Here is a 15,787-nt window from a genome sequence, read left to right as displayed (position 1 = left end):
CCACATTAAGAGAAACAAATGTGTCTGGGGGGCCAAGGTGTATGTGTGTATAAATTATATATATACATTTAGCTGTAAAAATCTGCTGTACAGTATGTGTTTTTGGGGTCCCTTTTTGCGTCAGGAGCTAAAGTCGTATATACGTTTTTTAAGTGCAAAAATTATGAATAAGATAATGAAGCTGTATTTTCATTAGCACTTTAATTTTATTGACAGGTTAGTTAAAAAAAACATTCATTATTAATTATATTTACTCATTTTAGCGCAACATAATTGTATGTAAATGTATTTTTCATCAGTTCTTTCTGAGTCCCTTCTTCTGCAGTATATTTGATTTGTACTTATTTTTCCAATCAGACTGACCTAAGCTTAAAGGCCTACTGAAATGAAATGTTTTTATTTAAACGGGGATAGCAGATCCATTCTATGTGTCATACTTGATCATTTCGGGATATTGCCATATTTTTGCTGAAAGGATTTGGTAGAGAACAATGGCGATCAAGATCGCAACTTTTGGTATCTGATAAAAAAAAGCCTTGCCCCTACCGGAAGTAGCGTGACGTAGTCAGTTGTTCGCCTCCTCATATTTTCCTATTGTTTTCAATGCAGCTAGAGTGATTCCGACCGAGAAAGCGACGATTACCCCATTAATTTGAGCGAGGATGAAAGATTCGTGGATGAGGAACATTAGAGTTAAGGACTAGAATGCAGTGCAAGACATATACTTTTTCGCTCTGACCGTAACTTAGATACAAGCTGGCTCATTGGATTCCACATTCTCTCCTTTTTCTATTGTGGATCACGGATTTGTATTTTAAACCACCTCGGATACTATATCCTCTTGAAAATGAGAGTCGAGAACGCGAAATGGACATTACAGTGACTTTTATCTCCATGACAACACATTGACGAAACACTTTAGCTACGGAGCTAACGTGATAGCATCGTGCTTAACTGCATATAGAAACTAAATAAATACATCCCTGACTGGAAGGATAGACAGAAGATCAACAATACTATTAAACCAGGGACATGTAAATACACGGTTAATGCTTTCCAGCCTGGCGAAGCTTAAAAATGCTGTTGCTAACGACGCCATTGAAGCTAAGTTAGCTACGGAGCTAACGTGATAGCATCGTGCTTAAGTGCATATAGAAACTAAATAAATAAATCCCTGACTGGAAGGATAGACAGAAGATCAACAATACTATTAAACCATGGACATGTAAATACACGGTTAATGCTTTCCAGCTTGGCCAAGCTTAAAAATGCTGTTGCTAACGACGCCATTGAAGCTAACTTAGTATAACGGGACCTCACAGAGCTATGATAAAAACATTAGATCTCCACCTACGCCAGCCAGCCCTCCTCTGCTCATCAACACCCGTGCTCACCTGCGTTCCAGCGATCGACGGAGCGACGAAGGACTTCACCCGATCATCCGTGCGGTTGGTGGCTAGCGTCGGCTAGCGCATCTGCTATCTGAGTCAAAGTCTTCCTGGTTGTGTTGCTGTAGTCCGCCGCTAATACACCGATCCCACCTACAACTTTCTTCTTTGCAGTCTTCATTGTTCATTAAAGAAATTGCAAAAGATTCACCAACACAGATGTCCAGAGTACTGTGGAATTATGAGATGAAAACAGAGCTATTTTGTATTATATTCAATGGGGTACCGATACTTCTGTTTCACTGGTTACGTCGCGCGCATACGTCATCATCCAAAGACGTTTCCAACCGGAAGTTTAGCGGGAAATTTAAAATTGCACTTTATAAGTTAAACCGGCCGTATTGGCATGTGTTGCAATGTTAAGATTTCATCATTGATATATAAACTATCAGACCGCGTGGTCTGTAGTAGTGGCTTTCAGTAGGCCTTTAAGGCAGAACTGGGCAAATATTTTGACTCGGTTGCCACATTGAGAGAAAAAAATGTGTCTGAAGGCCAAAGTGTATGTGTGTATAAATTATATATACACATTTAGCTGTAAAAATCTGTTGTACAGTATGTGTGTTTGGGGTCCCTTTTTTTCAGGAACACTTAATACCAAAAGTCACAATGTCCGATAGAGTTCTAAAATCGTTATGACAGACCACCTGAAAAAAAACGGAATGAAATTTTACAGTGTTTTACTGAATGGGACACCCAAAATGTACATTAAAATAAAGAAAGTGGGATTTACAATATTAACTATGAACAATAAAACACTGAATATTAACAACATATGAACGTCACTCTTCTTTTACTTCTCAGACCAGCTCCTCGATAGTTGTGTATCTTTTACAATCAAGCAAACACAACAAAAATGTAACAAGCAGCAAAATATGAATGCGAAGTGTAATAAACAACTACAATATGATATGTTATCACTTAAAAATCTGCTTCCGCATCTGTTTCTGACACGCGTTTCGGGCTGGCCGCGCTGAAAACAAACCCTGCACACTCTGATTTGTTCCTCGTCTGAGCTGCTGTGACATAGATTACCGTAATAACTTGTATAACACCCAAAAGCGTAGATTTCGACCATTGAAATACTTTCTATAGTTCAAGACTTACGGTCATTTAAAAACAGCACTGCACAACATAACGGCGGTGACAGTTTCGATGTTAAAGGTCTAAAAAAATTATGTAGAACGTCAGGCGGGTCGGATTGAAAATCATAACGGGCCACATGTGGCCAGCGAGCTGTATTTTTCCCAGGTCTGGTTTACATCCTACTAGGGATGTGTACCAAATTTCTGTATTTTTATAGGTATCGACCAAAGTCGGTTGGCACTCCCGAGTACCGTTTCAGGTAAAATCCAACAATGCCATACTAGGATACCTTTGTTGCACGTAGGGGTGGGAATTGATAACATTTTTCCGGTTCAGATTCCAATTTCGATTCTGCTTAACGATTCCGTTCCTTAACGGTTCTCTTATCGATTCTCTTATCGATTCTTGGAAAGAAAAAGAGGGATTAGCAGAGAAGAGTGGATTAGTACCAATGTTGTTTAGTTTAGAGGTAACATGACCTTACAAAGCCTCCAGTGAGTTCTCAAGAGGAACATACATAGTATAGAAGAAAAAAACAGAACTTTTCTGTAAATAAATGTTAAGAAATTAATATTCTTCTGTAGAATTTAATCATGTGCAAATTAGACAAGAACGTAGCATTAAGTAACATGTGAGAGCTAAGTGAGATGTCAAGCCTTTATTGGTTATAATTTTGATGATTATGGCTTACAATTTATGAAAACCTTGAATTGAAAATCTCAGAAAATGTAACGTTTCTAAAACTGTGAGCCATGTTGATCAAAATTATTACAAATAAAGGCTTGCGTGTAATGAGTTAATATCACATATTAGTTTCACATTGGAAGTTAATTGCTGACATGAAGTGACTTTTACCCAATATTCTAATTTTATGAGTTTCACTTGTATAATATAATGACTGAGAGAAAATTTGGTTGGAGGAAAATATGCAACTTTTCTCTGATTACAACTGAACATTCACCTACCGAAAATGCAAACTTTTGACCACAAACTTAGGGACTACTCGGTGATATTTGTCTAGCGGCAGTCATGGTCTGGGCCAGTCGGAGTCTGTCTTTCGTTATGCTCGTCTAAATGAGAAGGCATTCATTCCAATTGAACATATAATAGCGCTAGCATTATAGAAGGTGTTAGGTAGTACCTGTTGTATTCAGAGGATGTGCTAGTGTTACTGCTGCCTGGGATGAGATCGGAGCGGTTGAAAACGCGACTTTCATTTATAATTATTGCATGCTATGTGTTCAAATGTTTCAACATATTGCTCACATGTCCTCCTCTTGATGAACTAACAGCCTTATAATTATTATGTTCTACTCAGGCTCCACCATTTTCAAATCTGAAGTCACTACGGAACATAATCCCCACCCAGAAGGATCGATAGGAGAACTGTTTCAATAAATGCCAAGCGACTCCAAGGAATTGGTAGACTGGGAACCAGATTTCGATTCCCATCGTGAGTTGCAAGTGACGTCTCATCAGTTTGCAGACTTAAAGGCCAACTGAAACCCACTACTACCGACCACGCAGTCTGATAGTTTATATATCAATGATGAAATCTTAACATTGCAACACATGCCAATACGGCCGGGTTAACTTATAAAGTGCAATTTTAAATTTCCCGCTAAACTTCCGGTTGAAAAAGTCTATGTATGATGACGTATGCGCGTGACGTAAATCGTTGAACCGGAAGTATTGGTACACCATTGAATCCAATACAAAAAAGCTCTGTTTTCATCTCAAAATTCCACAGTATTCTGGATATCTGTGTTGGTGAATCTTTTGCAATTTGTTTAATGAACAATGAAGACTGCAAAGAAGAAAGTTGTAGGTGGGATCGGTGTATTAGCGGCGGACTACAGCAACACAATCAGGAGGACTTTGAGATGGATAGCAGACGCGCTAGCCGCCGACCTCACCTTGACTTCCTCCGTCCCCGGGCCGCCGACTGCATCTATGATCGTCGCTCCGTCGATCGCTGGAACGCAGGTGAGCACGGGTGTTGATGAGCATATGAGGGCTGGCGTAGGTGGATAGCTAATGCTTTTAGCATAGCTCTGTAGAGGTCCCGTTGCTAAGTTAGCTTCAATGGCATCGTTAGCAACAGCATTGTTAAGCTTCGCCAGCCTGGAAAGCATTTACCCTGTATTTACATGTCCATGGTTTAATAGTATTGTTGATTTACTGTCTATCCTTCCAGTCAGGGGTTTATTTCTTATGTTTCTATCTGCATTTAAGCCGGATGTGCTATCAAGTTAGCTCCGTAGCTAAAAAGCTTCGCCGATTTATTGTCGTGGAGATAAAAGTCACTGTGAATGTCCATTTCGCGTTCTCGATTCTCATTTTCAAGAGGATATAGTATCCGAGGTGGTTTAAAATACAAATTCGTGATCCACAATAGAAAAAGGAGAAAGTGTGGAATTTTACCTAAGTTACGGTCAGAGCGAAAAAAGATATGTCCTGCACTGCACTCTAGTCCTTCACTCTCACGTTCCTCATCCACAAATCTTTCATCCTCGCTCAAATTAATGGGGTAATCGTCGCTTTCTCGGTCCGAATCGCTCTGGCTGCATTGTAAACAATGGGGAAATGTGAGGAGCCTTTCAACCTGTGACGTCATGCTACTTCCGGTACAGGCAAGGCTTTTTTATTAGAGACCAAAAGTTGCGAACTTTATCGTCGATGTTCTCTACTAAATCCTTTCGGCAAAAATATGGCAATATCGCGAAATGATCAAGTATGACACATAGAATGGATCTGCTATCCCCGTTTAAATAAAAAAAAAATCATTTCAGTAGGCCTTTAAGCACGGTGCAAGCGGGGAAATAAGACTCAGAGCAGACTCAGCCAAATTGCTTCTAGGTAATGTTACGATTTTCAAAGGCAACCAAACAAGAAGAAACCACTCAAAAGTAAAGGTTCCGCTTTTCAAAATGCACAAGCTCGATACTAATTTACACTGGATTTGCCATAGCTACCGATAACATTAGCGATTTTACATGTCGATTTTAATTCCTCCAAGTTTGGTAATAAAAATGACAACTAAGATGCACGTCACAACCAAACAGCTGTTGTGTAATAAATACAATACTTACCGTTAAAACACCTTGTAGTGCTCAACAAAAGAAAAGGCTGGCACATTCAACTTAATGGCAAAGACTACATCCTGGCTAAAGCAACACCTCATAGTCTATACACTACTGCCATCTAACGTCTTGGAATAGCAACTGCATGAAAAGTCTATGATATAATACAGTACAGTACAGTAATTTAAATAAGACACAGAAGTGTAAGAAGACATGATAACAGCTGGACAGCAAAGCTATGTGTTACTTTCTAAACAATTAACATTTATTAACACATTTTCAATCAATCAAAGTTTACTTATATAGCCCTAAATCACGAGTGTCTCAAAGGGCTGCGCAAGCCTCCACGACATCCTCGGCTCAGATCCCACATCAGGGCAAGAAAATACTCAACCCAATTTTAACACCCAAAAGTACTAAGAATTGGTACAGTTGAGTACCGGTATTGATTCCTCAGTACTGGGAATTGGTCCCATATCGATTTAAATGTGAAATGTAGCATGCCTACATACTACCAACTTGGGGACGGCGTGGCGCGGTTGGGAGAGTGGCCGTGCCAGCAATCTGAGGGTTCCTGGTTCAATCCCCACCTTCTACCAACCTCGTCACGTCCGTTGTGTCCTTGAGCAAGACACTTCACCCTTGCTCCTGATGGGTCGTGGTTAGGGCCTTGCATGGCAGCTCCCGCCATCAGTGTGTGAATGTGTGTGTGAATGGGTGAATGTGGAAATAGTGTCGAAGCGCTTTGAGTACCGTGAAGGTAGAAAAGCGCTATACAAGTATAACCCATTTACCATTTAACTTCCTAAGCCTTGTGGGCGCATCAACCGTCTCCCAGAACAACTGTCCTTGTTAGCGCTATTTAGCTGATGCATTTTGGAAGATGGACCCTAACATTGGACTGCACAGTTCTCTTCACAGCTAGGAGTGTGTGTGGGTTTTCTCTGGGTGCTCCGGCTTTCTCCCACATTCCCAAAACACGGGGCTAATTGGAGACTCTTAATTGTCCATAGGTGTGAACGGGAGTGTGGATAGTTGTTTGTCTAGATGTGCCCTGTCAGGCTTGAGCTCAACTGTAATTCTAATGAGGGGAAATTCGTCTAGAAAATGATGATGATGATGATGACGACTCTACTTCTCTTCATGTCTTTGTTTCTGCACAAACTACTAGTCTTATGTCTAAGCTTTGTCAACTTGTCATAAAGTGGTGGCACACAAGACAGGTGCAGTCATCAAAAATTCAAGCCAGGGATGTCACAGGCTTGGCAAGATATGATTATTTTGAGACACTGAAAAATCCAGCTGGCTGATGCCGTATGGATCTCATTAAGATGGAGTTTTGTTTTTTTCTTGTCAAGCCTCTACAGCTTTAATTAAAATTCACTCAGAATAGCAGTTCACACATGTCAGTTTTCTGTTTGAACGTTTGGTTGTAAGTAGGACATTCGTTCCACAGAAGCCAGGAAAAAACGTTACTTGGCGACCTCTTGTCAGACATTCTATGAGCAGAGCTGATATGTCTGTATTGTCAGGTTGGGAACCTAATCTATAATTGCTAGCCGCCAGTGTTTGCAAACATAAACATGCATTATATATTGCCGCATGTGCAGCTTCTCTGATGAAAAGAGCAGTCATTCTTCAGTGTTCAATGGTGAACCGAGAGTTGACACATTCCCTTCCGATGCATGTTTTTGTAGGCAAATATATTTTGCAACTTTACTTTTAATGTTTTACACAAAAGTAAGTTGTCTTTTATGCAGGAAAAATGTAATTCTACTCAGGCAGGGCTGTTTGATTATTACCTATTCCTTTTATAGCACTTTTATAAGACTGCAGAACCTATGTTGCTATGGCAACAGCCACAACACAAATGGATGTCACATCAAAATATGAAGTTCTGTTGAGTGAGCATGAGTGAGCATGCGGTCTACTTTCAGTGACTAATGTGGATTCAGATTTTTCTTCATTTATAACTTAATAGGACATACTGTTTATTCTCCAGCTCAGCTTAACTTGCAGGCCTCTTCTCATAACTATACGAATGCGCATGTTGCCCGTCCTCTTAAAAGGGGAGGGGGTGTCACACTAATATACAATGAAAATTTCAACCTTACTGCTAACCTAAATAATAAATATAAATCGTTTGAGGTGCTTACTATGAGGTCTGTCACACCGCTACCTCTCGACCTGGCTGTTATCTACCGCCCCCCTGGGCCCTATTCAGACTTTATCAGTGAATTCTCAGAGTTTGTTGCTGATCTAGTGACGCACGCCGACAATATAATCATAATGGGGGACTTTAATATCCATATGAATACCCCATCGGACCCTCAGTGCGTGGCGCTCCAAACCATAATTGATAGCTGTGGTCTTACACAAATAATACATGAACCCACGCATCGCAACGGTAATACAATAGATCTAGTGCTTGTCAGGGGTGTCACCACCTCCAAACGTATGATAGTTCCATATACTAAAGTATTGTCCGATCATTACCTTATAAAATTTGAAGTTTTGACTCATTGTCAACAAGCTAATAATAATAATAACTGCTATAGCGGCCGCAACATTAATGCTGCCACAACGATGACTCTTGCTGACCTACGCATATGTGGGGGTTACCCACATATGCGGTCCTCTCCAAGGTTTCTCATAGTCATTCACCGACGTCCCACTGGGGTGAGTTTTTCCTTGCCCGTAAGTGGGCTCTGTACCGAGGATGTCGTTGTGGTTTGTGCAGCCCTTTGAGACACTTGTGATTTAGGGCTATATAAATAAACATTGATTGAATGATGATCATGTCCAATTTGCCAGCCTTGGCCAGGTAACTAATTATATTTCAGGAGCTGACCCCTCTGAGTTTTGAGTCTGATGTGGGTGCTTTGATTAGCCTTCAGTTTTTATCACCTCCGAGTCTTCTGTGTTGTTATCACACTTTCTGCTGACAGTTCCGGTGCCTCAAGGTTGCACACTGCAGCACTGCCGCATACATAAATTTCACGTTCTTGTCAAAAGAGTTCGAGATCCACTTTTCTGTCACCCCACCTCATTCGGTACAATCTTGCGCAGGTCAAGCTACACAATGTGTTTTTGTGCTTCAACGAGCATCGTGATGCGATGGTGATGATTTGTGGTTCATGCAACAACTCACCCTAAAAAACTCTTTTGTGGAACCTGAGTCCAGAGTGCCATAGGCTATCTCTGTTTGCTTGGCCAGATCTTCTGCGCTCTCTATAGGTGAGACCATCCTCTCCACTGTCAAGAAGGCAGCCAGGTTGGCTGTGTAGGAGGAGATGATGATGAGGGTGAAGAACCACCACACCCCACCAACAATACGTCCTGACAGGGACCTAAGAGAAGATTGTCCATGACATTGGAAACACAGAATGAAATTATATACATGACCACTATAGTTCTTTAACAGACCACATTTTCAGGGTGTTGAATCAATTACCACTGGACTGATCCGAATATCTGAGAAGACATTATGCCTCTAATCCAACCAGGCTTCATCAATTAATGCACACAGGCTAGATTGGAGAGCTCTAGTCTGAGAGGATGGTGCTGGATATTTATACTCTAAGGTGGGAACAGTGCCAAGAAGACAACAATTGTTTGTGCTACCGTTGGTGGGTACAGTCCAGCTGCCATCAATTCAATGCCATTAGAATACAATGACCTGGATCATTGAGAATAATCACAAGCAATACTGGCCACATTGTTAACTTCCTTGAAATGTAATGTACTGTATATAGCAAATGGTTGAACAACTGATGTCAGAACATTTTTAGGTAAAACATCCGTTAATGGCCGGAAGAAAGCATCCATGAAACTACATCAACTGCTCCATTGAAACATACCTTAGTCAATTATTCAATCGTGGGCCGAGTTATACCCTTCAGTTCCCATTGAACTGTAATGTACTATCTAATCAATATATTTTGGCTTATGCTTTCAACTTTGTGGGAACAGTTTGGGGAAAACCCTCTTGTTTTCCAAGATGAATGTCACAAATCAAAGTCCATAAGGACAAACATACCTGGCAGAGTTTGCTTTGTTTTTTTCTGCATAAATTAACAAAATAATCTGACAAACAGCCAAGTATATTGCAAAATTCAAGAGTGGATGTTGTTCCCTGGAGAGTTGAGGAACAAATACCGATTATATTTTTAGGCTCCTTTCAGTTGTAGACAGAATGGCCATCAATCGTATTTATTTAGTCAATATTAGTCATGTAGTAACTCTACTGGTGTAATTTTAAGTTTTAATTGATTTTTATCTCAAAGGGCAGTAAAGGAAGATGCCTGACCTGTATCCAAATGTCACTATGAGTGTACAAACCCCGTTCCCATATGAGTTGGGAAATTGTGTTAGAAGTCAATATAAACGGAATACAATGATTTGCAAATCATTTTCAACCCATATTCAGTTGAATATGCTACAAAGACAACATATTTGATGTTCAAACTGATAATTTTTTTTTTTTTTCAAATAATCATTAACTTTAGAATTTGATGCCAGCAACACGTGACAAAGAAGTTGGGAAAGGTGGCAATAAATACTGATAAAGTTGAGGAATGCTCATCAAACACTTTTTTGGAACATCCCACAGGTGAACAGGCAAATTGGGAACAGGTGGGTGCCATGATTGGGTATAAAAGTAGATTCCATGAAATGCTCAGTCATTCACAAACAAGGATGGGGCGAGGGTCACCACTTTGTCAACAAATGCATGAGCAAATTGTTGAACAGTTTAAGAAAAACCTTTCTCAACCAGCTATTGCAAGGAATTTATGGATTTCACCATCTACGGTCCGTAATATCATCAAAGGGTTCAAAGAATATGGAGAAATGACTCACACGTAAGCAGCTAAGCCTTTGACCTTCGATCCCTCAGGCTGTACTGCATCAACAAGCGACATCAGTGTGTAAAGGATATCATCACATGGGCTCAGGAACACTTCAGAAACCCACTGTCAGTAACTACAGTCGGTCGCTACATCTGTAAGTGCAAGTTAAAACTCTCCTATGCAAGGCGAAAACCGTTTATCAACAACACCCAGAAACGCCGTCGGCTTCGCTGGGCCTGAGCTCATCTAAGATGGACTGATGCAAAGTGGAAAAGTGTTCTGTGGTCTGACGAGTCCACTTTTCAAATTGTTTTTGGAAACTGTGGACGTTGTGTCCTCCGGACCAAAGAGGAAAAGAACCATCTGGATTGTTATAGGCGCAAAGTTGAAAAGCCAGCATCTGTGATGGTATGGGGGTGTATTAGTGCCCAAGACATGGGTAACTTACACATCTGTGAAGGCGCCATTAATGCTGAAAGGTACATACAGGTTTTGGAGCAACATATGTTGCCATCCAAGCAACGTTACCATGGACGCCCCTGCTTATTTCAGCAAGACAATGCCAAGCCACGTGTTACATCAATGTGGCTTCATAGTAAAAGAGTGCGGGTACTAGACTGGCCTGCCTGTAGTCCAGACCTGTCTCCCATTGAAAATGTGTGGCGCATTATGAAGCCTAAAATACCACAACGGAGACCCCCGGACTGTTGAACAACTTAAGCTGTACATCAAGCAAGAATGGGAAAGAATTCCACCTGCGAAGCTTAAAAAATGTGTTTCCTCAGTTCCCAAATGTTTACTGAGTGTTGTTAAAAGGAAAGGCCATGTAACACAGTGGTGAACATGCCCTTTCCCAACTACTTTGGCACGTGTTGCAGCCATGAAATTCTAAGTTAATTATTATTTGCAAAACATAAATAAAGTTTATGAGTTTGAACATCAAATATCTTGTCTTTGTAGTGCATTCAATTGAATATGGGTTGAAAAGGATTTGCAAATCATTGTATTCCGTTTATATTTACATCTAACACAATTTCCCAACTCATATGGAAACGGGGTTTGTATAATTGTGTGCTGTGCTCCACTGAACCCACCTTGGGGAGATATCACAGCCCTGCTGCATGAAGGCGCCCAGTGAGAACCAGAGAGAATTGAAGATCCCAAAGTCATTGGGAGGGTCAGGGGGCATCTGAGGGTCTTTTGTCTCATCCTGATCCTCGAGGTTCCACTCGTAGGGACTGAACCGACTGACCAGGAATAGAACCACGCTCACCCCAATATAGGCAAACACTATACACATCCAGATCTCATAGGCCAGTGGGTCCAGGAAGGAGAAAACGCCAGGCTTGGACTTTTGAGGCTTCTTTATCATAATGGAGATGCCCAAACTCATAAATGGCTTGGAAAAGTCAATCACCTCCTCTCGAACCAGAGTAATAGTGAGAGGTGCAACAGCTATATCTGCTCTCTGGAAACAGGAACATGCACAGTATCATCATTAGTTATGACTTGCATGAACAGTCAGGTATGTTACAAGTGATTTGCTGCAGCTGAAATCTTCCAAGTAAAGTAAGAGAGGTTAGCACAAATTTGATGGAACTCAAAGAAAGTGAAGACATCATAAGGCAGTCTGCAAAACATACACAGGAAAACAGTAGTTTTCTGTAGAACACACTTTGTGTGGCAGATTATGAACAAATAAATACAACTTACATCATTTGCTAAGTGCTGCATTCGTTGGTAAATTTGAGCAATGCCATAGCCAGAAACAATATATTACCATAAAGGTTCACCACCAAACGTTAATATTGAATGATGAATTTGACCAATTCCATTGATTATTTGACTGCAACAATATGTTCAATGGCTTCAATTGTTGACTTTGTGTCAAGAAAAACTCCCCTTCACTGTGCGTTAACGATACATCTTGGTATTGTGCAGTGATGTCTTGGTTCGGAAATTGAGAAAACATGGGGTTGAGGCACAATGGAAATGTTTTCAAGGTCCACTCGGAGCAGCACAAATAGACCCAATAAATACAATTGTTTCCTCTACCCTGTCAACACATCATTGTGAATGGCTATAACCATTTAATCCTCGTACAGGCGTAAGCAGCACTCAATCAATGGCTGGGAGAAGCAATAGCAGCCTCAGGCTTAACCTTTAAAAGACAACCAAAATCAAATTAATTCAACGGTCAAAAGGTCAAAATGTACACAACTATTAGTCCCGGCTCACCTGCTGCAAAATTGCAGGCCTGGAAAGACTTGAGAGTGATGTGAAAGATCTATTTTTCCACACTCAATCTGCAGGAAGTGGAGTTTTCCCATTTGAGAGATAATTTGGAGACGATAGTGCATCAAACCATGCAATCTCGCAGGCTGATAGTTGGGAAATTGAACAGATGAGAAAAGCCTAACCCTTCTGCATTTTGTATTCGGCCTCGAGTCAACTATTGTTGGCTCAGAGAAAGACGCAGACGAGGGGTAACGTTGGTGTTGCAATAGCCTGAGCTCTTTGTCAGACTGTCAGCTGCATGGCATGACCCTTTGCTAATGTGCAGGCCTCAACCTTTATAGCTTACAACACATATGGATCGTGTTGTCTCCAACCGCAAGCCACCATTTAACTGTTGCTTTTGTCAGCTGTTTAATTTACAATGTGGCATATTCATCATTCACAGAAAACATTGAACTTAATCACGCAATCACTTCAAATGAGTGTTAAACAATGATGTGATTACAGAGTGTTTTATATATGGATTCATTGTTTTCATGTACTTACTTGGCTTTTGCCTGCAAGAAGGGCACATTTCTAGGCTATGCAACCAAATTATTGCAATGAACAGCACTGAGAAATGATTTCATTTTCTCCGTCTAAAGATGATCACCAACACTCCCGTGCTTGAGGCTTTGTCGGACAAGTTCCCTCATAGCATCCCTGACAGCATTAAGACTTTGAACTGGGTAAAAGCCAATGAGTTGTTGGTGATAAGCTTAAGACAGAATAATGAGATCTCCTCTCATGTTGAAGTTCCTTGCAAACTGTCATGTAATCAGCGAAAAACAAGGCTCCCAGTACTTACCCCATAGACCAGTTCACCCACCATCCCGTTCCACTGCTTGGTCTCTGGGTCTCGGGCTCCATACTTCCCATCCATTACTATAGACAGTTTGTACTTAATTCCAACATGTTTGGCAATCTCAGATGCTAAATCGACGCAGTAGCCTTCGTATCTGTCATTCCCCTCCAGATGCATATAATTTTTCTTGTACATCACATAAGGCGCTTCCTGTTGATTCAAACACACACTGGTTTAATCACCGTCTGACACACATTTTGTTATTTATACACAAGTCTACATACTGTGCATGCACTCATACACATATGCTGCATTCAATTTCATGCAGTCATGCTTAAACAGGTGATTGCCCCACAAATGCACAAATATGCGTTGACAACAGCGGTGTGGATGCGTGACCACACTGCTGTCACCAAGAAGTCAAAGCCAGCAGACACCAAGCCCGATACACCCCACCCAGTTTCAGCCCGAGGGTAGACTCCTGCATGGATTGCGGTTTCGAACCAACTCAAATATTTTTTTGCGAGCCAAACCAATACATGCCAACAAATTACCCTAATTTACCGGGTCTATTGTTGAGATGCATCTATTTTAATGTGTAAAATAGTTTTTAGAAAATAGCTATTATTAAAATAACTGTAAACTAATTTGATTATTGAGCCACTGCATTTGCAACACTGCCTGGCTACTACTGTTTTACGACTTTGAGTATTTAAAAGATCCATTACAGAAACAACTGCGTATGTGCATTCAAAGTGTTTGAGTCGTGAAAAATGGAGTACTTCAATAATGAGCGTGAAAAGCAGGCATATTTAGTTACAACAATGTAAACACCAAATATGCCACTTAACTTCAAAGCTAAAATGAAAAAGGGCAGCTTAAGAGTTCCATAATAAACAATGTAGATTAATAAAAGTTATTTCGATTTTTAAAGGTTTACGTATTCGATCAGCAGAAGTGGTTATCAGCAAACACTTTGGCGAGACGTTAAAAAAAAACAGTTAAGTGCCTATTAGTTGGAAAATAACTGGCATAAAGTAGGGAACGTAGGTAGCTGACGTTAGCTGGCGGATCGGACAGCTCAGTAAATCGGGCTGTGAGAGGGCTGCTTCACCCATCTCGATAGATTTTAGGAAAATGGGCTAAACATGACGACGCGGGGGAAAACGCAGGAACTAAGTATTCCAAAGTGCGGGAACACTTTTACACTGAATGCAAAACGTGAGATGAGAGCAAAGAGGGAGAACCAGAGTCTTAAAATGACTTAGTTATTCCCTTTGTAACAATGTATATTTACTGTTTGAATTGGTTATACCCTTTAAAATCGTTTTTTAATCATATTCATTTTATATTGTTTTTATATCGGTTTTATATGTATTTAATTTTTTTGTTTTTATTCAGTCATTAGTGGAGCTAAGGATAATATTTCAATATTGTTTGTAATATTGTTGTGCAGCACTTTGGAAACATTTTGTTGTTTAAATGTGCTATATAAATTAAGTGGATTGGATTGCATTGGATAAACAGAGACAAAGTGCATGTGAGCCTTCTGTTTATACTTCTAATAAAATGAAATTAGCCTCTAATATTGAACGTAACGTAACCGCTACCAGAAATTCACTTCCAGTCCAATGTTGGCAACTTTGCTGCACTAATTGGCCAATCATCGTCACTTTTGGCAATCAAATTTGTCAATTTGCTCAAAAGCGCAAATCAATTATCTAATCATAACTTATGTTTGTTTCTTATGTTAACAAAGCAAATTTATCAACTATTTATTGGATACTCATAGCTGGGGATGTAACCGATAAGGACCGGTATTTTTCGGTACTGGTTCCTAATTGGGGCGGTCCATATCTGTTAAGATTCTGGACAAATTATACGGCTATCGGTATTTTTTAATCCAGTTTATTGAAGTAAATCTGACACGCTGTCACAATCAATTCAGGTGCCGCTGCTACACATTAAAAAAGACATGTGTAGGATCTGATAATCACTTTGTAATAATCCCAAACAAAGAAGCAACACCACAAAAAAGTTTGTAATAAGTTATGTCAGTTTGAAGTGAACGCGCTTTACTCACGACCGCCGCTACCGCGCTTTATCAACCGTCCTCTCGGCGAACCAGTAATTCCTAGACCCGTATTAAGCCTCTCCAAAAAGTGAAAATTGTAGGAATATAATTAATCCATAAAGTTGCTCTGAAACAAGATAGCATCTGCTGACAGGTTTCCACCT

At 40.3% G+C, this 15,787-nt stretch overlaps 2 protein-coding genes across 2 annotated transcripts in view; one reads left to right on the top strand and one right to left on the bottom strand.

The window, feature by feature from the left end:
• The window catches only part of LOC133649042 (glutamate receptor 3-like), a 540,266-nt gene that overhangs the window by 401,628 nt on the left and 122,851 nt on the right, over positions 1-15,787 (top strand). The gene's annotated exons all lie outside the window — the stretch shown is intronic.
• The window catches only part of LOC133648076 (glutamate receptor 3-like), a 106,974-nt gene that overhangs the window by 54,787 nt on the left and 36,400 nt on the right, over positions 1-15,787 (bottom strand). The window contains exons 7-9 of the mRNA XM_062043855.1: positions 13,553-13,759; positions 11,562-11,935; positions 8,769-8,967 (exon numbers count right to left, since the gene is read on the bottom strand). Of these exons, the coding sequence (XP_061899839.1) occupies positions 8,769-8,967; positions 11,562-11,935; positions 13,553-13,759 (780 nt within the window). The remainder of the gene's footprint in view (positions 1-8,768; positions 8,968-11,561; positions 11,936-13,552; positions 13,760-15,787) is intronic.

Source organism: Entelurus aequoreus, linkage group LG04, assembly GCF_033978785.1.
Source record: "Entelurus aequoreus isolate RoL-2023_Sb linkage group LG04, RoL_Eaeq_v1.1, whole genome shotgun sequence".
In the NCBI taxonomy this organism is placed as follows: domain Eukaryota; kingdom Metazoa; phylum Chordata; class Actinopteri; order Syngnathiformes; family Syngnathidae; genus Entelurus; species Entelurus aequoreus.
This window is presented reverse-complemented; position numbering and strand designations above follow the sequence as displayed.